The 20,555-nt window shown below is 37.9% G+C and overlaps 3 protein-coding genes across 11 annotated transcripts in view; all 3 read right to left on the bottom strand.

The window, feature by feature from the left end:
• Nucleotides 1-6,487: 6,487 nt before the first annotated feature.
• Nucleotides 6,488-8,223, bottom strand: fgfbp1a (fibroblast growth factor binding protein 1a). The gene is made up of 2 exons (XM_031743004.2): nucleotides 8,172-8,223; nucleotides 6,488-7,483 (listed from the first exon to the last, which is right to left on the bottom strand). The coding sequence occupies exon 2, from the start codon at nucleotides 7,462-7,464 to the stop codon at nucleotides 6,829-6,831; it is 636 nt and encodes a 211-aa protein (XP_031598864.1). The 5' UTR covers nucleotides 7,465-7,483; nucleotides 8,172-8,223; the 3' UTR covers nucleotides 6,488-6,828.
• Nucleotides 8,224-9,069: 846 nt separating this feature from the next.
• On the bottom strand, nucleotides 9,070-10,352 carry fgfbp2a (fibroblast growth factor binding protein 2a). The gene is made up of 2 exons (XM_031743001.2): nucleotides 9,673-10,352; nucleotides 9,070-9,478 (listed from the first exon to the last, which is right to left on the bottom strand). The coding sequence occupies exon 1, from the start codon at nucleotides 10,314-10,316 to the stop codon at nucleotides 9,681-9,683; it is 636 nt and encodes a 211-aa protein (XP_031598861.1). The 5' UTR covers nucleotides 10,317-10,352; the 3' UTR covers nucleotides 9,070-9,478; nucleotides 9,673-9,680.
• Nucleotides 10,353-11,975: 1,623 nt separating this feature from the next.
• The window catches only part of prom1a (prominin 1a), a 165,197-nt gene continuing 156,617 nt past the window's right edge, over nucleotides 11,976-20,555 (bottom strand). The window contains exons 23-28 of one of the 9 annotated variants that reach the window (XR_005615182.1): nucleotides 20,111-20,134; nucleotides 19,614-19,682; nucleotides 17,987-18,087; nucleotides 17,729-17,768; nucleotides 16,520-16,556; nucleotides 11,976-15,119 (exon numbers count right to left, since the gene is read on the bottom strand). Coding sequence is in view for 3 of the 9 variants with exons in the window: in XM_039621164.1 (XP_039477098.1) it covers nucleotides 18,018-18,087; nucleotides 19,614-19,682; nucleotides 20,111-20,134 (163 nt within the window). In the remaining 6 variants the exon portion in view is untranslated. Of the gene's footprint in view, nucleotides 15,120-16,519; nucleotides 16,557-17,728; nucleotides 17,769-17,986; nucleotides 18,088-19,613; nucleotides 19,683-20,110; nucleotides 20,135-20,172; nucleotides 20,493-20,555 lie in introns of those variants that run through there. The other 8 variants (XR_005615180.1, XR_005615184.1, XR_005615187.1 and 5 more) reach the window with 8 other exon arrangements.

The raw sequence follows: 20,555 nt of genomic DNA, 5'->3' as shown, positions 1-20,555 counted from the left end.
TCTGCAGACACAAGTCCATACTGATTCATTGCAAAAATGACTGGAAAGTTGATGCTCCACATCTCTGTGGGTATTTATTCATCCAAAGAGAAAATTACATTTGCTTTTCAATGCAGCTCTACTATTGCTTTACAATGAATCTGCTGTTTATTTACAACTTTGGATAGATTCCACGGCTCAACAGAAATGCCAGTGCAAAATAAGAAAATAGCACAATCCATATAACATTACTCCAACCAGAATAAAAATACATACATACAGTACGATGAATTGCAAATGAGAGAATTTAACATATTTAACATCCAATCATTTGAAGGGTTTTGATACAAAGAGCGTATGTGACAGTCATTCAATTATGTTTAGGTGTAGCATTATAAATTATAAATAGCAGTGCTGGCTGTTAATGGCAGGCCAGTAATTTGAGATAAATCACCTTATTTTAAGCATTTTACTTTTAAGTTTATGAAAGGGGGTTAATCAGGAAAAAGTCTAGTTAAAGTTGGTAAACCAAAATATCCTTAAATTTAGTATACCAGACGGAGGGAAACAGGTACCCATGTGCAATGTAAACGATGCACATACTTTGTGTATGGCAGATCTTTGAACTGTGCAGTTTAAAGTGTTTCCTGTAATCACTGTCACTGCCAGTGCCTGGCATGCTCCATACTAGATGATCATCTCTACTGCAGGACGACGCTGTAAATAATAGCGAGGTGGTATTGTTCTTTCCACTGTGCGATGTGGCTGTACAACTTAATTGTCAGTTATTTCTGTGAAATCTTTGCTCTGAGTCACATTATTTTAAAATGCAGTGTATGCATGCATATTGAGCCTTTATATTATGCTTAGAAAAACGATAATCTAGTGTATACACATCATGCCTGTATTTAGTAAATCACATTAGTTATTATGATTTTTTTAATTGCTTCATTTTTAAAGAAGTAATCATAATTTATGAGTCATTTTTGAAACAACAACAATAACAAAACATATGTTTAACAACTAAAAATATGTAACTCCAGCTACATGTACATTTTTTATACTGAACTGTGTCTAAATTGACTGTTTATTCGTCTATATCATGAATAATGTTATAATTTAGCATATCCCGTGCAGCCAGATGGATGGTGATGTTTGTTTGGTCTAGACCAGGGGTCGGCAACCCTAGGCACGCGTGCCACCGTTGGCACGCGAAGGGTTAACTGATGGCACGCACGACCATAGCTGGACTGGACATCGGGCATACCGGACATTTGCTCGGTGGCCCGATGATTTTTTTTAATTTTTTTATTTATTTATTTTTTTGGTGGTGGATTGGCCAGATGCTGGTCGGTCTGTAAAAATAACTCAGTTGTTTGGTGGTGGCTATGGCAGAGCTTCCACAGATTCAGTAAAATTAACAAGTGGTGGAGGCCAGCAGGTGGATGAGGGAAGGGGAGGCAGAAGGAGGAGAGACCCGAGGCAGCCGCCGGTCGGAGCGTCAGGTGAACTGAACTTCAAGTAAGAAGTTATGACCTGCAGTCTATCTGGGTCAGATATAAACCAAGTTTAGGTGGAGTTTATTTTCATTGTGCTGACTTTTTACAGTCAGTTACAATAACTCGTACTGCGTACTAGCTAGCATGACGGAATTTATATACTGCTGGGCGGGTGCTATGATTTTATTGATAGTGAACTTTATTTTATTCATAAGGTTAGTTAGTAGAGTTGCCAGCTGTCCCATACAAACGGAATCGTCCCGCATTCGGAGAAATTATTACGCGTTTCGTGTTGAGCTGAGAAGGAACACAGTTTGTCCCGTACTTCAGCCAGGATGGAAAAAGACACAAAGCTGGAGTTATTCTGTGTCTTTGCTGCACAGCTGCCTCTTCTCTCATTCTCTCCCCTCCCTCTCCTTTTTCTACTTCAATCACGAAACTGATCAATGATCAGCTGATCGGCTTTTCTCTTGTTTATTTATCGCCCACTTTGCGCCAGAAAGAGGAAACCGCCGGATGTCGCGCTAAACAACAGCAGCACGTTTAAGCTTGATCAGCTGTTGTTAGAATTTATTTAATATTAATTTCTAGTATCAGCTGATGTTTGCTGGAGCCACAGCCCTAAAGCTGCTGGTCATGATATGGGTTTGTATATCTGGTGAGAGGGAAAATGAAGATGAAACCAGGAGATGTCCTTACTGAATCATCAGAGCTGAACAGGTGATGGAGAAACAGGTTTACCTTTTAGGTGACATGAATGAGTTGAAGGAAGTTATGAACTTTCTCAGAGACAAATAACACCAGGATCCTTTTCACGTAGCTGACAGCTGGTAACTGTGCAGGGGCGGGTCTAGCAAAGTTTTGCCAGGGGCCAGGTAGAGCATTAACAGGGAAAAAGGGGGCACAAAGAAATACTTTCTTATTCTCATTTAAAATGTCTGGCTGTTATTAAATAATTATCTGAAGCTTACAACCAAAGTTTTTATCTGACGTAAAATGAATAGAAATCATACATTTACCAACAAGACAGTGTACATCACTGTCACAACAGTGTTTGTTTTCATTCAAAGGCTTTATGGCTTTAATATCTGGGGGGGGCGGTCTTTAGTCAAAATGCATCCATAGACTCGAGACACAATGCATTTTTGGGACTTTCAGGTGTATGGACCAATGTTTTATTTTCTGATCAAACCAGAAATCTTTAATGAGCAGCTAGATTTGTCTGGCATTAACTGGCTGAGTTAATGCCAGTTAATGCGACATCGAAGCAGCTGGAATCCATAGCTCTGCGTGTTCATGGCGCTTGCATTTTCACCTGCTGGACATCACTACCTGACAAGTTTAACTGTCTTCAGAACATTGCTGAGGCCTTATTGACAGTATTTGGCTCTACATATCTGTGTGAGCAGATTTTCTCTCACGAGTGTCCTCAGGTAGCCGTCTGAATGCTGGACACTCGGAGACCTGTGTGTCTGAGTGGGAGACCAGAGATCACATTAACATGTGTATCTCTGTATTAACAAACATGCCATATTGGCCCAGTTTATTTTACTTATCATTGTTGTGAGGAGACCATAAATAGCATTTGTATTTTCTGTTGTACAGTTCATTTGCTGTTATGGAGTTCTTGTTATGAATAAAAAGTGTCTTCTTTTGTTTCAAAAAAGCTGATAACTATTCGCCGATAGCTGCCAACATCTGCGAACAAATATAATTCTAGAAAGTGGTTCTATATAGTGTGTAACTGTTAATATAGAGCGTTATTAAATTTATTGCTAATGCAATCATATGGCACACTGACTTCTGAGGAAATTTTAAATGGCACTCGCCATCAGAAAGGTTGCCTACCCCTGGTCTAGACTGACCACAACAGCACACACTCATCAGTCTAACTTCACACTAACAGTGCCATTTTATGGCATTTATTTTAATTCCCTTCAGTTCTTTGTTATCTTGGCTCCACTGAGCCTAAAGCTTCTAAACTAAAAGCTCACTTGCACACATACAAAGGCATTCATATAAGCTTATAAGCCTGACTCACATACACACTGTGCCAGATCTCCTTTGTGTCAATAGTGCTGAAGTGTGTTTTGAATATTTTCAGCTTGACCAAGCCTTACATCACCTCAGCCAATCAGGAGTGGCTGCAGGCAGTCACACCACCTGTGAGCCCACACTTTCCAGGGTTCACTTACTGGGGAAAGATTCGGCTTTATATCCATTCACGTATGATGAAATTAATAGCAGGAACAGACCAATGTTAACATGTGTTTGGATTTTGTTAGAGGCCACCTGATAAAAACATCTTACTAGCTGTTTTCACATACTCATTTGTGCTAATTGGAGTCACTAAACATGTCTTTTTTAAATGGTGCTGGGGCTTTTAGAAGCATTTAAATGCAATGATATGACAAATAATCTGGCTTGGATGTCTTTTAACACAAAGTCTGAAATGAGGTTGTGTCAGTGAGTGAAATTCTAGTTCATAAAGATAAAACTTGCTAGCCAAGTTTTTTGTTAATAGCTGCTAACTTACTACTTCTGCTTCCAAATATGGTCACTTCTGGCATCATAAAGCCAATATGTTGATGTGTACAAGGGTAAACTGAAGGCCCTAAAATTGTAGTCCACAAACCAATTGGTGACATCATGGAGGAAACATTTGTCTGATAATTATTTCTGTGTATTTGTGACTGCTTTCAAAATGAATTTCCGTGTTTAACTCACTGGAAATGAGGAGATCATTAGTGCAGCTTTAACAATGCCATTAAATACATGACTTATTGACTGTAAACAAAATAATGAATGCAGAGACCTACATAAATTTTTAAAGCTATGATGAGCTCATAAAGATAACGTTAAAATAAAATAGTACAAACAAATAAATCAATAATAAACAATAAAATTATATTTACAAGACATAATATGAAAACACATTGTCTTTAGCCCTATTCCTCGAAAATGCTCATCTTCATTTCCTGTAATCATTCCACCTGCACCACAGATACATAACTGAGATGCATGATGTGCTTCTGAAATAACACTGGCAAGAGGAATCACAGTGAAGAAAGCATACCAAAAAATACATAAATAAATCAGTCGCGCTTATCCGAAGCTTTTATGCAAAGTGTGCCACAGCATCACAATAAATGTGTGACCCCTGTTTGTTCACTGGCAGAGCTATAGAGATCAGTCCTGGAAAGCAATTCATTTGGTCTTTTCTTTGGATGCTTCACTATAAAGCAGAACTAGAACATGTGGCAGTTATGTGCTTTCTGAAAAGGGTCTGGGTTAAAGCAGACACATTGTTGGTCAGGAAAAAATGACTGCATATTGGAGTATAAAACAACTTAAGAGCAATTTTGCAGCATTAGTCCCAGTATTATTTTTCATGGCTTGATTGCATTTAGAATGACAGTTGATGTCCATGTAAGACCCATTTCATTAGCTTTAAATACTGCATTTGGACTTTTTAAATCCAATTATTTCTTTGCAAAGCTGGCAGAAGAATACCTCTTAATTTAAAGTACCATTCTTCTGGCATTTTATTATTTTTAATAGAAACTGTTTAATTGAGCATCCATATTTCAAGCTGCTCAGCAGAATTTCAGTCTTGTTTTCAGCAGCTGTTGTTTTAAAGTCCTTCAAGGAAAGCTACTTCTTATACGTCTGTATTCACTACATTCCAGCAGTGACTTTGTGGCTGCTGTATAATTTATTTTTTTCTGCAGCCACACTGTTTTGGCCTGTCTGATCCACCAGCAACAGATTTCCTGCTAAGCTCAGAATGCAACCTGCTGAGAGTCTGAACTTGATGGATTTAACCTGTGGGCAAACCATTACGTTTCAGCAGGAGATGAAGACTAAGTGATCACAAAAGGCAGAGTCATTCCACTGTCTAAAATGCCAACATGTCTTCCAGCGCTGGCTAAAGAATGTTCTTTCTGGCTTTCACAGAACTGTGTATGATTGGAAAATATTAACAATGGAACTTTTGGGAATAGATTTATCTGGGATTCCTAGAACATAAACAGTCAGTGTGTATCTTTACAGAACTATTCCCATTAAGTTTTACTTACTTTCTCCTAGTTTGTTGTTCATGGATTCTCAGTACCACTTTTTTCTGTCTTCTCTTTGTCATCACCTCCCAACCAAGTGTAGCAGATGGCTCCCTGTCCCTGAGCTTGGTCCAGCTGGAGGTTCATTACCACTTCCCACTGTCACCAAGTGCTTTCTCACACAGAACTATCAGGTCATCTGTTTTTTCTCTAATATAGCAGAGGCTTTATCTTCCAGTGTGAAACAGTTTTAGGTGATATATAAAATTATAATAAAATCAAGTTGGTTAAATTCAGACTGACGACCTGTCCAGGGTGTACCCTGTCTCTCACCCTCTGACAGCTGGGATAGGCGCCATCTACTACAGTTTCCTTGTAGTACAACTTTAATTGTTCTGCAAGTTTTTTTTAAATTATTTTAACTGGTAACCTCTCCGTTATCAAGTAAATCAAATTACCCAGGAATGTACTTCATTAGTTAGTTTATACAGCTCATTAATACAGTAATATTAGAAATATTAGCTCATATTCCAGTACAGCTTTTCCGAAGCAAATAGTAAGATTTTTACAGTATGTACCAGTACGGTATGCAAACTTAATTCAAGCTAATGTAATTTCACAGAAATGATGATGAAAGTATGCGAACTTCTACTGATCATAAGTGCCAAAAATAATGCTAAAGTCTTCAGTTTAACCTGCAAAATATTATTTCTGTTTTATTTTGTCCATTTAGATACTGGTATCCCTTGATTATGCAAGATGAACATATGAGGTTTCACACAGTGATTGTGGCTTCACAGGCCTCTCATTGCCAAGGTATGCAGGCTGAGGTTTCTAGAAATCACACTCCCTCTGGCTTAAATTGCTATGTCAATACCAGACATTCTCAAACATTTAACCTCCCATGAAAAGCCTTCAGGCAAGAGTGTGCACATTTGGGAGAGACAGAAAATGGGTTTGACATTATTTTACAGAGTATTTTTTTATTTAAGTAGGCATTTTATATTGAGAAGGAGAGGTAATTTCAATATGGCTATAATAGAAAAAAAAATACCCAAGTGAAATTAGAAGTTACAGGAAAAGAAATGAAAATCGAGAAACTAATATTCTACATATTATCTCTGTCTCAATAGGCTTGAACGCTTACACAAGTTTCTCCAAAAGCGATAGAGCAAAAACTGTTCATTGAGTATGTTTTTGTTGAGTAGTAAGCATCTATATGAAGAATCTATGGGACAAGTATTTACTGTATGTGACTGCAGAAAAGCTGAACTAATTCCAGTTTTTCTGTATCAGCAATCATAATCCTGCACCATAGTAAATAGAAATGTGCAAACACTTGACCAGGGGTTGTTGCAGAACTCCTCTGCTCTCCTCCTGTTATCAGCTTGACAGGATTTGACAGCTTTGACTGGAGAAGTTGGGGTATACAGTGGAGAAGTCTTCACCCTCTGTGTTACATTCAGTCTGAAATGAGCCTCTCTGGCAGCTCTTCTGCACATACCTGCCCTGACAAAAGCACTGCTGTCCTGGCAGAGACTGTTTAGCTTCTTCAGCTCCCTGCCGATCTGCTTCCAGTAAAGTTTAACATTTGAGGCATACTCAGGACAAGCAGTTGGTCTGGCAGTATACTCGCAGCTGAAGCTCCTGTCCTCCTTCTTGCACGTGATGCTGAGAATGACGATATCTTCACCTGTTGCAACCCAGGCACATTCTAACTTGTCTCTGGTGACCACTTTGCCTCTCATGAGCTGTGCAGAGACAGACTTTGTTTGGCGGCCCACTTTTGCTCCTGACCTATCCTTGTGCTGTCCTTTGTCCATGCCTCGTCCCCTCCGTCCACCGCTCTTCTGGCAGCTACCCAACATCACCTGATGGGAAATACAAGCCAGGACCAGGATGATAGTGACGTTTGTGAGGAGAGCCATGAAATCAGTAGAACACAACCTGCCAAAGGATTAAATCAGATTTAGATATTTGACCTTAAAACCCTTTCATTTCCCTTTGGAGAAAGACATGTCTTAATCCCCCGTTAAACCAACATTTCAAGTGGAAACTGAATGTTGTGGGAATAGTTTTGGATTTAGACAGCACAAAACAGCATTAAGTATTTTTTGTACAGTACATTCAAGACAGTTTCAAGTCAAAGAGGTGTTTGGAAGGACAAAAAAGAAAAATGCAAAGATGCAATCTAAAAATTATTCCATAAACGAAATTTTGAAAAAACACGGAGCACATGCACCTTGACTATAAGAAAGGAAGAGGTTTAAAAATGGTTAAAAAGAGGCACAGATTTAAATACTGATTAAAAAATAAAAATGTAAATGCATCATATTACAGTTGTGATGGTGCAATTATCCCTTGATTATGCAGCTATGCAACTATATCACCTACAGTATAACTACAACAGTTATAAACAGAATACAGCCTAGTAAATATTGGAAATAGAGCTGAAGACAATGTGTTTAACAGGTGTTTTATAAATATTGAACCTAGCCACAAGGATTTCACAGAATGCATTTTACAAAAACTTAACTGTGAGCACATTACATATATACTACACTGATGTAAGTAGCACACCCCAAATATTATTGCCAGATTAGGGTGCAGCTTAAGTTGTGGTGCTTTTCCTTACCTGAAGTTTTTAGAGAAACTTCGGTTTGCAGTCCTCACACATGAGAGTGTTGCCCTTACTTGCAGATTGCAATATGCTGCCACATAATCAGCCCTCCCCTTCAAATATATTCACTTGCACTCACACGCTCACACTCACACACCCTCACACACACACAGCATGACTGAAGAGCTTATAAAGTTTATTGAGTTCTAGAATAGATTAGGGATACTTTGAACCTGGTACCTGTGTCATCAAACTAAGCTGTGTGTGGGGGAAAGACGTTTAAAATTACATGGCTGATAGAAAATGAAATTACCCTCATACATAATAAAAACTTTTTATAAACACTGTCAATTTAGAACCAAAACTTCATCAACCCACAACTGATATAATTGTTAAACTTGTTTGCAGCTTCTATGGACCTGAATAATCATGAGCACTTGCAAGGCTTATGTTAAGCTCTCAAAACTAAAAGTTATCTGTTGTTCCAGATTTTCTGCTTCAAGTTCCACCTGCTTTAGAATGATCTAAGTTCATAATTTAAACAAATGCAAATAACCTTGAGTCTTAAAAGACCTTCACAAGGCCATCTGTAAGTACACCGTGCCAGAGATGAAATGGCTTTGAATATCTTGAAAGGAGCCAGATGTTTCTGCAGGAGAAAACTGCTGATTGATTGAACTTGGTCTCAAAGCACCAAACACCTAACGGTCATATACGGTACAGCAGGCGAGTCTTATGGCTTTAAAATATTAAACTGCACACTACGATACCCTAGACAACTCAATAACCCAAATACTTCTGCTTGCAGTTTTATTATCTAATATTTTTAATCAGGAATGTTAATGAAATGAAATTAATCAACACAAAGAGATTGAAAATGTTTATTTAATAAAACATTTTCACATTCGTTATACATTTTTTTGGGACAAATACACCAGCATGGAAAACCAGAGCAAAATAAGACTATCCCCGAACAATTCTGAAGGTAATATCGAGTGATGCAAACAGATAATATACAAGTAATAAACATAATAAACATACTTTACATGTTAAAGCAGTATCATTCAGTACAGGCTGTTCATGCAAAACATTTGTCATTACATAGTCAAGTGAGACCTATAAGTTCTTCCAGCTTGGCTCTTAATGGAGGCTGATAAATGTTGGTTTGAGTGAGAGAAGTACTTGAAAGTCACTGTAATACCACAGCTTGCCCTGAAGAGGGTGTTACAGTTCTACAACAGGCTAACAAACTCCTCGTTTGGAATTTTCCTCCAAGGGCTGCTTGAGCCAGACGTCAAGTTATCTTCATTAGAGGTTAAAAGCTGTGAATATAACACATAAGAATGTGCAAGGTGGAAACTAGGTGCATAGGCAATATAATAAAGAGTAGCAAAAAAAAAGAAAAAGAAAATGCTGGAATCTAACTTAATTAAATAGCCTCATTCTAGATTAGTTATAAATGAATATAAGAAAAAAGTTTTTCATGTTAACAAACAGGCCCAATACTGCTGCTCACCTTTCTGGTTAATTACGAAACAAACCAATGAAGAACGAGCAGATGCCCTGCAACGACCTCCAGCAATTCTGCCGAGCCATTCTTTTAGCGTTGCTCTCAACAGGAGGTGTTGTTGGTGGTGGTTGAGTACTAGTTTCCTGAGTGGTCGTTTCTTTTTGTGGCTCTCGAATAGATTTTGTGTCAGCTTGTCTTGTTGGTCTAGGCCGACGTTGAGGTCTTGCTACTTTCCTAGAAGAAGCCTCTGCTCGTGACTGGGAGAATGAAGATGATGAGAAGACCATCTGAGAGTCATCAGTTGCCTTCCTGCACATGTGAGGTTTAATCTGTCTTGGTGCCTGGCAGGCATTGTCCAGCTTTCTCAGGTTCCACATCATCTGCACGAAATAGTGTCGAGGATTTTTGTTGTAAGGGGTGCAGGTCTGAGGCTTGCCCATGTAGTCACACCAGTAAGAGCGCTTGTTCCTCTGGCATGCCAGTCTCAGCCTCGTGAATTCCCCTTGACCGGTGACAATCATGGTGCATGAGTCTTTAGCCTTGGTGTTGAATTTGATAGGTGGATCCCAGATGCTTTGACCCCTTTCAGTCTGAGCCTCAGCTGGCCAGAGGCAGCAGGCGAGCAGCAGAGCAGCGGTCTGGGCCCACATGGTTTCCAATGGGTGCTAAATGTGAAACTACTGGAAATGAGCGTCCCTCCTGCTTTTTATTGGCCAAGCAAAGAAGGAATTCGGGTTCCAAAAAACCCCCAGTAGACTAAAAGAGGCCAGCTCCATGGGAGGAGGAGAGTGGCCTCACCAGTTACAGCTGCCAGAAAAAGGAAAGCGCTACGTGCAAAACAATGTTGACACATGTAGGTGTTATGTTAAAAAAAAAACAGTACATCCTCTCATGCATGTAACCACTTCTCAGTCATGTTAAATTTACCTCATGGAAAAACATCTTAGTTTCACTTGTTCTTATTAGTTCTTTGCAGAATGCAGACTTAAAATGTCTTGCTTGCTGTAGAAAACAGTAAGAGCTCTTAACGATGTAGTGCAACCTATTATTTCCCTAAAAGATCTAAAGTATAAAGAGAAGTATGAGAAGCCACTCACTGGTCATAAAGTGTATTATGAGTGACTTTAACAGGCTTTATTTTCAGGGTCCATCTGTATCTGCACTGAGAGTTTTGTCAGTGATAGAAGAACGAGACATGGTACTCAACGAATCTATACAGGCAGTATAACTTCCAGGGTTTTAGTGTTTTGGGGCTAAGAAACAATATATCATTGATCTGCCTTTAGACCACAATTTTAGAATAGCTAAAAATTGTATTCAGTTGTGAATTTTCCATCAGTAATTTGTCTCAGTTTCTAGATACACAGTGAGTTGAAGCTCTTCAGCCTGCAGTGCCGGTTGGTGCCAAATACAATATTAGCAGAGTTTCTTCTTAAAATATTCACTACCCTTCCCTGTGAATGTTTCCATTTCCCTGAAATATTACACACTTGTAAAAGCATAATATGTGGGCTGCCCACTGTGCATAATGAAAGTGATCAGAGCTCAATTTTGTCCTCTAAAGGCTAAAGTATGGTGGCCAGGGAGCTCACTACACTCTAAGAAAAAGGAAACATCATTATTTTTTTTTCATTAAATGTGCAAAAAAAACAAAACATAACCAAATAAACAAAATCTATTTATTTAGGAAATGGAGTAACACCTGCAAATTACATGTGGCAGAGCGATACTCGTCAGTGGTGCTGCAAACAATGAAAAAATGCCTTTTGTGTTTCCTGAAAAATTTTCCATTGTGTTCTTTATAGTTGCGCTGTGTATATTTTAACACAATGTCTGAAGTATTCTCCCCGGCACAGCGTTTGATCTGATGTAAACACATTGAAGAGGGTTCCTCTGAGCCGCTGCTTCTGTTTTTGTGTAGTTTTGTGCTCATCTCTCTCTACACAAGCCTTTTTAGAAGTAGGGCTGCTATGCGGTTGTAGTGGCGGTGGTTATTCATATACCGAACTATTTGATGTCTCAGAAAACCTCCAACCAGAGGAACAAACAAATGCTTATGGAAGATGATAACCTCTTATAGAAATAGCTGACCAGTAACATAACAGTGGCAGCACCACATAAGAATGTGCACTCTTGCGTTAAACTGTTTTCCTTTTTACGTTTTTTTCCTTGTTTGTTAGAAAACCAAATAAAGAAAAAAAAATGAAATTGTTGTGAACTATATTTGCCCATTTAAAACATGTTAAACCAAACTGTATGGCTCATTCAAAACACAGACCACAAAAGAAAAATGTCACTGAAATGCAAACTTTGGATTTTAAAACTTTATTCACAATTTATACACTTTCTTTCCATCACATCATATAAACCTACTCTTCAGTGGCTCCATCAGTGCCCAACTTTGGAGCATCACAGTTCAAACCAGTTACCGCTGTATCTGATCCATCCAGGGTTAGCATACAGGATATCTAGTGTAAGCACTTAGTAAATTCAAACATTTTTCTCTCACATCCAAACTTTCGCAGAAACCCAATGATAGTCCTGTGAGCACACGGATACTTCAAAAATGTCCATTTTAACAAGAAATGTGTCTCAAAATAAAAAAGAATATCAGTGACTCAGTAGAAGCCAGTCTGTGTTTAAAGTTCAATATAATTCAGAAACTTCATCTTGATGCTGGGAGTTTCCTACACTGCAAATATTCTATTACTACATCATAATTTAGGTTTATCTATACAGAGTATTTCTTTTCTCATCATCACTTAGCCCTGGTTTACAATGACAGAGCTATGGAAATAAAAATATTGAAATAAGATAAATAAACTGGATATTTCATTCCTATTTCTGACGCTAAATCATTGATGCCAATGTTAGAGACAAATATACTTATCATAATAACTTTTATTTACCCCTAAATTAGTGATTGTGTGGTACTTTAAAGAACAACTGTGCTATGTTAACAAAAATATATGTTTCAGTGTTAAGATGGACATTTTTTCCACAGTGTGCATCAACACCATGCTGTGCAAAACATGAAGCATGCTTATTTTTCTACTCTTGATTGATAGCACTCACTATTCCCAATCATGGATTGTCTAATTTTTTTCGCCATCATTACTCTGCTAACAGCAGCTGCAAATCTAACCTGTAAACATAAGGGCAAAGAGAGTGGGACAACTGGATGTGTTTGCCCGTTGCGTTACACATAGATTTCAGCATATTTCTCAACTTCCATATCAAGCAATGTGAAATAAAAAGAAAATAGCTCTTGAATACATTCACTTTTTTCATAGCTTTTAAATGTATCCATAGCTACTGTGGGTTTATATAAAGCAGAGGAACAAAATAAGCACATAGTTGATAGACCCCTAAAGACCTGAGAGCTACAGTTTTAAAAAAAAGAAAGAAAAAAAGAAAGATTTGGCTTGAGAATTATTCTCCACTGTAAAAGTATCACCACTATGAAAAAACAAATCATAATAAAAATATTATGTTAGTGAACTCAACAAACCTTGTGACAAGGACTCAATCTGTCACACAGGGAACCTAAAAGCCAGACATTTGTCTGTTTGTGTTTTGAATTTAGTATATGATTTAAAGGGAAAATCCACCTAAAAAAAGCTTACACTGTTGAAAAAACTGGTGTGGTTTTGTTTTGTGGTGTTACAGGTCTGTCCACATCAGTAGCATGCTATTTGGGGGTGAGACTTCCTCAAGGTTCTTGTATACCTGAGATATCCAGAAATGATTATCAAAACAAGGGCAGAGGAGGTGGGGGGTTAGCCCCAACATTTCTGCCCCCATAGTACCATTAAAAACCAGCTTACCTAATTTATGACGTTTCATTGACACATCAGGAAACATTTAAAACCTAAAAGATAAAAAATTGGAATCTAATAGTTTAAAACGTATTCAGAATTTGAATTGGAGCAATCTTATTCCCAGGGCATCAAATACAGTCATTTTGTCTGAGATGCACATTTTGAATGTAGGACGTTAGTACTGAGACGCACCAGCTAATAGTGAGATAAGTGTTGCTATATGGACTCTTAATTACAAGAGTCCGATTACTATCATTTTTCAAGTTGCAGCGTTGTTGAGGGGAATATTTTAATCAAAACGGCCATCTTTTCCTAAAAATAACCAGCTAGTTCTCGTGCATAAACCCGACCAAGCACCCAGTGAAGGTGAACGTAAAATGACAACAAAATGGACATGAAACACAAACACTGAAAAACCTGTACTTTACATCATCACCACCTTGCCTCCCACATAAGATTAATATCCTTGTTTCTCACTGTCAAATATTACAGCCAGTGCATCTCCATATTAACACCACAGAACACCTCGCACGGATCAAACAGGCCAGCAGCCACAGACAGAATGTCTGTGTTTGACACCCTGGGATGATAATGCATGAGCAAAACATACTACGGACATCATCGTCACAGTAGAAAGCATTACAGAATCAATTTGTTACATTTCATTTCATCTTTTTGAAATAAAGTAATTTTACATCCCTACTGGATACAAATGACTTGTTTAAAAGGCATTCTGGAAAAATGTAGGGAATTGCCACCTGTAGATGTGGATGACACAGGGTAATGGAAGATAGGTATTCTAGGAAAAAGAGCACAGTTTGGATCTTTACCACAAAAATAACTCCCAGATTGTTGATTTTCAGCAGTGTAAGATTAGCTGATGGCAGATTTCCTCTTTTAAAAAGTAGCAGCTCTCAAACTCCATACAAAGGCAACCAGTCTTTTGTAATGCGCATCAAACCAGCGAAGATAAACGTTCCTGTGATATTGTAAACATTTTAAAGAGACTATTTTTTTGTAGAATACCCCCTAACCTCTATTTTACCACTTTACTCAAATTCTCAATCATGAAGATACCACAGATCCACCACTTCACACATGCTGCACTTAAAAAAGTATGTGTACTATTCAACACTTTTTAACAGGCTGTTGTGGTTAATTTGCATTCATCTCAGATGTAATGACACACTGCCACTAGTTTGAGTTGAAAGTGTCACATCCCTTTTTAAATGCAGGAAGCAGGAGAAGGAAAAATAAAGAGTCCTCTGCTTGCAGTTACCTTCGTCTGACCTTCCAGCTTTTGTTTTCGTAAGCACAAAGAAGCACATTAAAATGAACAAGCATCACAGTTAATGTCATGTCCTGCCACTGAATGTTTTTCTGCTTTGTTTCATATCTGAACAAATGTAAACGCAGACAAAGCAGTCCTTTACAAAAAATGCAGAACAAGCCTGGCTCAGATTGATGCTGAGGGGAGAAGAATTTGATATCCTGCAGGCTGTAACCGTACTGAAGGCCGAGCAGGTTCGGTTCATCGCTGAAGATAACGCCTGCAGGACATGGGTTCTTTTGTTGTGAGGAAACCAGCTTACACTGAGCCTCATCTGGTCCAAGGATTTAGGAAATTAAAAGCTTAAAAACAGAGGAGAAAAGAACATGCTCTAGTTAGTCAACCCCCAAAAAACACCTGGTGGATGTGACGCTTGATAAAGTTAGTTCATAAAGCATGTAGACACAATCACGTTTTGCACATGTTACTATAATGTACTTTACTGTACTGAAACATGTTTAAGAAAGTATTTCAAAAGGTATTCAGACATACAGACACAGATCAGATCCCAGGTATAAGCCTATTTTTAAATCTTTAAGTAGGGTTAAGATATATGCCCAAACTGTGTGAAAGAACAAGCAGTTCTCTGGTCAAGGAGATGACTGAAAATCACTCTAACAGAGCTTCAGTTGTCCTCTGCACAGATGGACGACACCTCAGATAAAAGTACAACCTCTTATTTATCAGGTTTTTATGGTAGGGCAGGTGTAAGAAAACTCCTTTGAGAGTGAGATCCTGGATTATCTGGGCAGAACTCCAAGGATGATATTAGTTGTAGGTGTCAGGGTCAAGTAGTTGACTGTTTGGTCAGAGTGGACTAGAAACTAATCAATAGAATGTCAAAGAAGCTGCCAAATGCAACTTGCCTAACAACAAATTCTAAGAATACTGTGAGTACTGTAGTAGTGAGTACTGGCATTTGTCCAGATTTGGAGCTGAGCAAAGTGCTACCTTACAGAAAAACAGATCTGAGGCAATATAGATTTTGTTCACATAATTCTGCAGAAACACCAAATTGGGTCTTTGTCTTTATCATTAAACGTCCATCCTCATTTATGTAGCCTAATGAGCAGGGTGGCTATCAACCTGCAGCTTTAGCGTCATTGTCAGGGTTTCCTTTAGAACAATTTGCAATCCCAGCAGTAGTAGTGCAATCTGACCAGACTGCTACCACTGCATTGCCAGCTCATTTTTGCTGCTTTCAAGACATCAACTTCAAGTACTAATAGTTCAGTTGATACCTAATATATCCCACCTTTTGACAGATGCCACTGTGATGATAAGTGGTTTAAATCTTATGGATGATTGGTGCACATTCTTCTCAACCACTGTCCTTTTTAAAATGATAATTCTTTTTAAAGTGTAAAGAAGCTACACAGATTCATTGCACCACATAGCACAAATCAACATTTTAAAAATAAATAAATAAATGAGATGTAAACATTACCCAGGCCCAAAAGAATTTGTTATCTTGATAGTGGTGAGCTGCCAAGTTGCTATAACTACTCATTTTGCAAACTTTCCCACTTCCTTTGGGGAAGATTGGATTTGCAGAGTGTAAGCTGCTTGTTAAATTGTCACTTTAACAGCAACAGTACTGAACTATTTTATTACCAACTATTGATCCGGGAATCGAAACTCATTCTGCTGATAAAGCCGCTGTGGATTCAATTTAAAATGTAAAAATGGTAAAAAGGCAAACCTACTATGACGTATTTCAGTTCCAGTTTTCGAGGGCACTGGGAAGACAAATGTTAGAGAAAAAAAATTAAGATTTTGTTTTTGTTTTTTTAAAAAATGAAGTAAATAATTTAAAACATACTGCATTTCTTGAATGAGATTTATGGAGCTTTGGCTGCTTTGTGAAGCAAAAGACATAAGAAAACAGTCTGTCATACTCCAGAGAATATTTTTAAAGACTACACCGTGCCTTTTGTGGATACAATAATCGCATGAAACCTGCTTTCCACTGAGATTAAAGCATTTTCCCTGTTGTTGAATTTAAAATGATTCTGGAGAAAATTTGATATTTAATGAACTGCAACTCAACTGCAAGATATCATGATCATGCACCAAATTTAAAATGAGAATAAAAGCAGGTCCTTTTTATCTCTGCAACTGTGAGAACAATATTTAAAAAATAGGAATATTTATTTCAAAATAAAGAAAGCCTGCAGGTGTTGAAAAAAAAGTTTTTTCTCAAAAATAAAATAAAACTGAATAAATTAAGAAAATAACAATTAATTGTGCAATTCATTACACCTAGGACTTTAACTGCCACAGTCTTACCAGCAGCTTATGGTCATGTTAGCCATTACCCAGCTGGCAGTTTACATCACTGTAAAAACTGCATCAGCTAGTTTTCAACTATTACAGCTTTTCTCTGTATTTGTTCTGCTTTTCCATGACACAAGTACTCAATTAGGACCAATTCAGTACAATACAGTCCAAAAAAACCAACACTGCCATTACAAAGTGTGTAGATGTAACACTGTAAAAAAGTGCAGCTTGCAGCAGTGTGAGGTGATGATGGCATAGTAGAATGCACAGAATTTCAAAGTGATCTTATTATTTTGTAAGTCCCATTAAGAAACCCAAGGAGACTAAAATATTTGGAGAAAAGCACATTATATCCACTAAAAACGCAACCTCTTTATCAGAGAAGTGCAGGTGTTACCACTGCTTTGTTGTATTCAAGCGTCTCAGTCTCAGGAACTTAAAAGCTAAGTGACTGAATTCACGGTTTGTAATTGTGACACATTTAACATTTTCTCTGAAATAGGCGTAAATGCAGCATTTGTCAAAAACAAAAAAGAATTTAGAAGCGACAGAGAACAAACACAGCACACTGACTAAGCAAGCAGTCACACTGAATAAAGACGTTAATGATTCCAAAATTAGTCATTCTCACCATGATGGTTCTTCAGTGAGCAGAAATGCACTAAAACAAGCTGTAAAGAGGTGTTACAGTAAGAGAATTAGGTCAGGGTACAAATACAAAAACATGAGACCAAAAACAGAGGAGAGAGCACGATGGCACAGTTACTGCAGACAGAACGTCAGGATAAGATGGCAGCTGTGAGAAGGAAAGATGTAAGACTGAAAAGAAGGAGGATTAATTAAAATCATGTTAGAGAAACAGATGTCTGATTCATTAGCTTTGCAGTACCTTTCAGGAGCCAGAACAAGAGGCGGCTCTGTCACCAGTCGATGTGCCTCGGAGGAGCCGAGGCCCGCGGGAACCTGTTCATAGTATCATAGGTAGGGATGCTACCAGCACAAGAACACACAACATGCACAAAAGGAGACAACGTTAACAGCTAAAATTCAACAAATCCATCGTCGTTTTGTAAAGCCGCCGGTTTCTTCTCTTCATTTATTTGAAATGGAAGAGGAGAAAAGACAAGCGGCTCACGAGGCAGAGAGCAAAACAGCTGCATCGATATCCATTCAGTTAAACTGTACGGCCAATTAAAGAGGCATTAAGTACATTTATGACTGCCAATAAGAAATATAGTAGTATTTCATGAGGCTGTTGCCATTGTTATTGATAATACATTTAGATTACCAAAAACTGATGCAAAAATCTTTCCATCTCCTGGACAGTTCTAAACAGCAGAGAAAGGTCATCACAGGTTGTAGATTACTTACTGCCCCTTTATTTTTTAGAGAGCTTTGGCTAGGTCTTGGACTTTTAACTGGATACATAAAGGAAAATGCAGGTTTCATTCCATCTCATATTTGTATTTAAAAGAAATATGAAACGCATCTCATATGAAATGTAGGACAGTGAGGAAAACTGCACAAGCAAAGACCATCTTGAGACTGGACTCATCTGTAATTTAGCTGTTTTGCTCTCTGCCTATAGCTCCTGTTAAGGTCGGCTGCTTGGCCAAACTCATCCCCGTCCAAATGCAACTTAAAAATACATAACATGCAATTAGATGTTTTGTTAGTTTAAGGGAAAACAAATAAAAGGAGCATTTCCAGCATCACACAAAAGCTTGACATGCTTGCCTCTCTCTGAACATAATGATCAGGTGTACATTCATCGGACTTTGGCTGACTCTAAACGAGAGGAAAGAGGAAGATTCTTCACTCCACAAGAACGTCCCAGTGTGCACAGAGAGCATGCCTAGTTAGTAACATATTCCTCAAAAAACACAAAGTAAAAAACTGGCAAATTGAGAAAGTGAAAAGCAATCGCAGCAGTTCCTAACTAAACATGTAACTAAAAACATTAAAGGTGGAGGAAGAAGAAAAACTACATCAACCAACCACAACACTTTAGTATCTTAATAAATAATACTATGTAAAGCACTTGAATACTCCTCCACCTCCACCTCCAACACTGGTTGTTTTGCATAATAGGTGAGCATTAGAGGTCCTGGTAATTTGATTTTTTTCATCTTACACAAAACCAGGCTATACATTTTCCTTTACTTCCAGCCTTTAAGGTAAACTAGTACCTCTTGCATTGCTCAGTGCTTGCACAGAAGTCATGGTGCTACCATCCTGGTCTCCTCTAATCCTACAGAATCTAGATACTGCAATAAATCACACAATTTGCTGATAATACTCTGCTGGCCTTTTTAAGTTTTTAAGTTTTTTGCTGCCTTTACTTTTCAGCTTTCATATTATTTTAATTTTATGACCTCCAGATATTCAATATGTCTACACATGTACATGCAATGAATCAGCTCCCCTGCAGTCTTGCACTATGCCAGGCCAAGCTCCTCGGGCATGCTTCCACCTCCACCATCACATGCAGTTAACAGGATTAATGTAATGTTTACCTTGTCATCACAGGATTAGGAATACCTTGTAAGCGCTCACTATGATAACCATTATTACCAATTTCCATACTGAAAACAAAATATTGTAAAAAAAAACAAAAACAAAAAAAGAGCAATGAAAAATGTAATGTAATACGCCATGCTGAAATGCTTGCATACAAATGCTTTTTTTTTTTGAGAAGCTAAACTTTTCAAGGATGTTAGGAAGTACACATATTTGGAGTAGAAACCATGTTGTTGTTATTTACACCATAACTTAGAAAAACAGGTGGACTTGTAAGGTAATGATTGCAAGAGCCCTTCGTGAAAGGTAAGGGGCACTTTTAAAAAGGTAGCACACGACAAGAAGCCACACCATCCACCCATAAGAGCAATTCCAAGCTTAGAAATGCAAACCAGCACCAAGAATTTAGTAAACAGTTCTATGTACAAGAATCAGAGAAAAGCACAGAGTGAGAGACGTTGAAAAGGAGAGGGAGGTGGATAAAATGTCTTACGTTTTCATGGGAATTGTCTCAGTGCTATAAAGATACACACAAAAGAAAAAAAAAACAGCAACATAATGTCATTAAGTTGGTAAAGGAAATGCACCAGATAGTTTCTTGTAATCAGTCAGATTACAAGGTAAGAGACGCCATTGATCATCCGAGACGTTATAGAAAAAACTACTGTATGACTGCAGAGTCAAAGAACGTTAAAAAAAATGTGTGTAAAGAAGAAAAATAAACAAACAGATGTGCCAATGCTTCTTTTTAAAGTGCCAAGTGCTTGATAGAGAGTGATGGGAAAAAAATGAAAGTTTAAATAAGGGATGTGGGAAATGGAAATAGTAGAAATGGTTATCACAAAGTGAAATGCCAAGTCCCAGAAACAGAGGAACTACAGAGAGGAGAAAAGGGAGGAAAAGAAAATCAACTGTAAACTTGTAGAGCCAACGTGACA

This window comes from Oreochromis aureus, linkage group 2 (assembly GCF_013358895.1).
Source record: "Oreochromis aureus strain Israel breed Guangdong linkage group 2, ZZ_aureus, whole genome shotgun sequence".
Taxonomy (NCBI): Eukaryota; Metazoa; Chordata; class Actinopteri; order Cichliformes; family Cichlidae; genus Oreochromis; species Oreochromis aureus.
The sequence above is the reverse complement of the archived record's forward strand: the minus strand, read 5'-3'. Positions and strand labels throughout refer to the sequence as shown.

What these genes read in the sequence shown, in the direction of transcription:
- fgfbp1a (XM_031743004.2), bottom strand. Translation starts at nt 7,464, where the DNA reads ATGGCTCTCCTCACAAACGTCACTATCATCCTGGTCCTGGCTTGTATT.
- fgfbp2a (XM_031743001.2), bottom strand. Translation starts at nt 10,316, where the DNA reads ATGTGGGCCCAGACCGCTGCTCTGCTGCTCGCCTGCTGCCTCTGGCCA.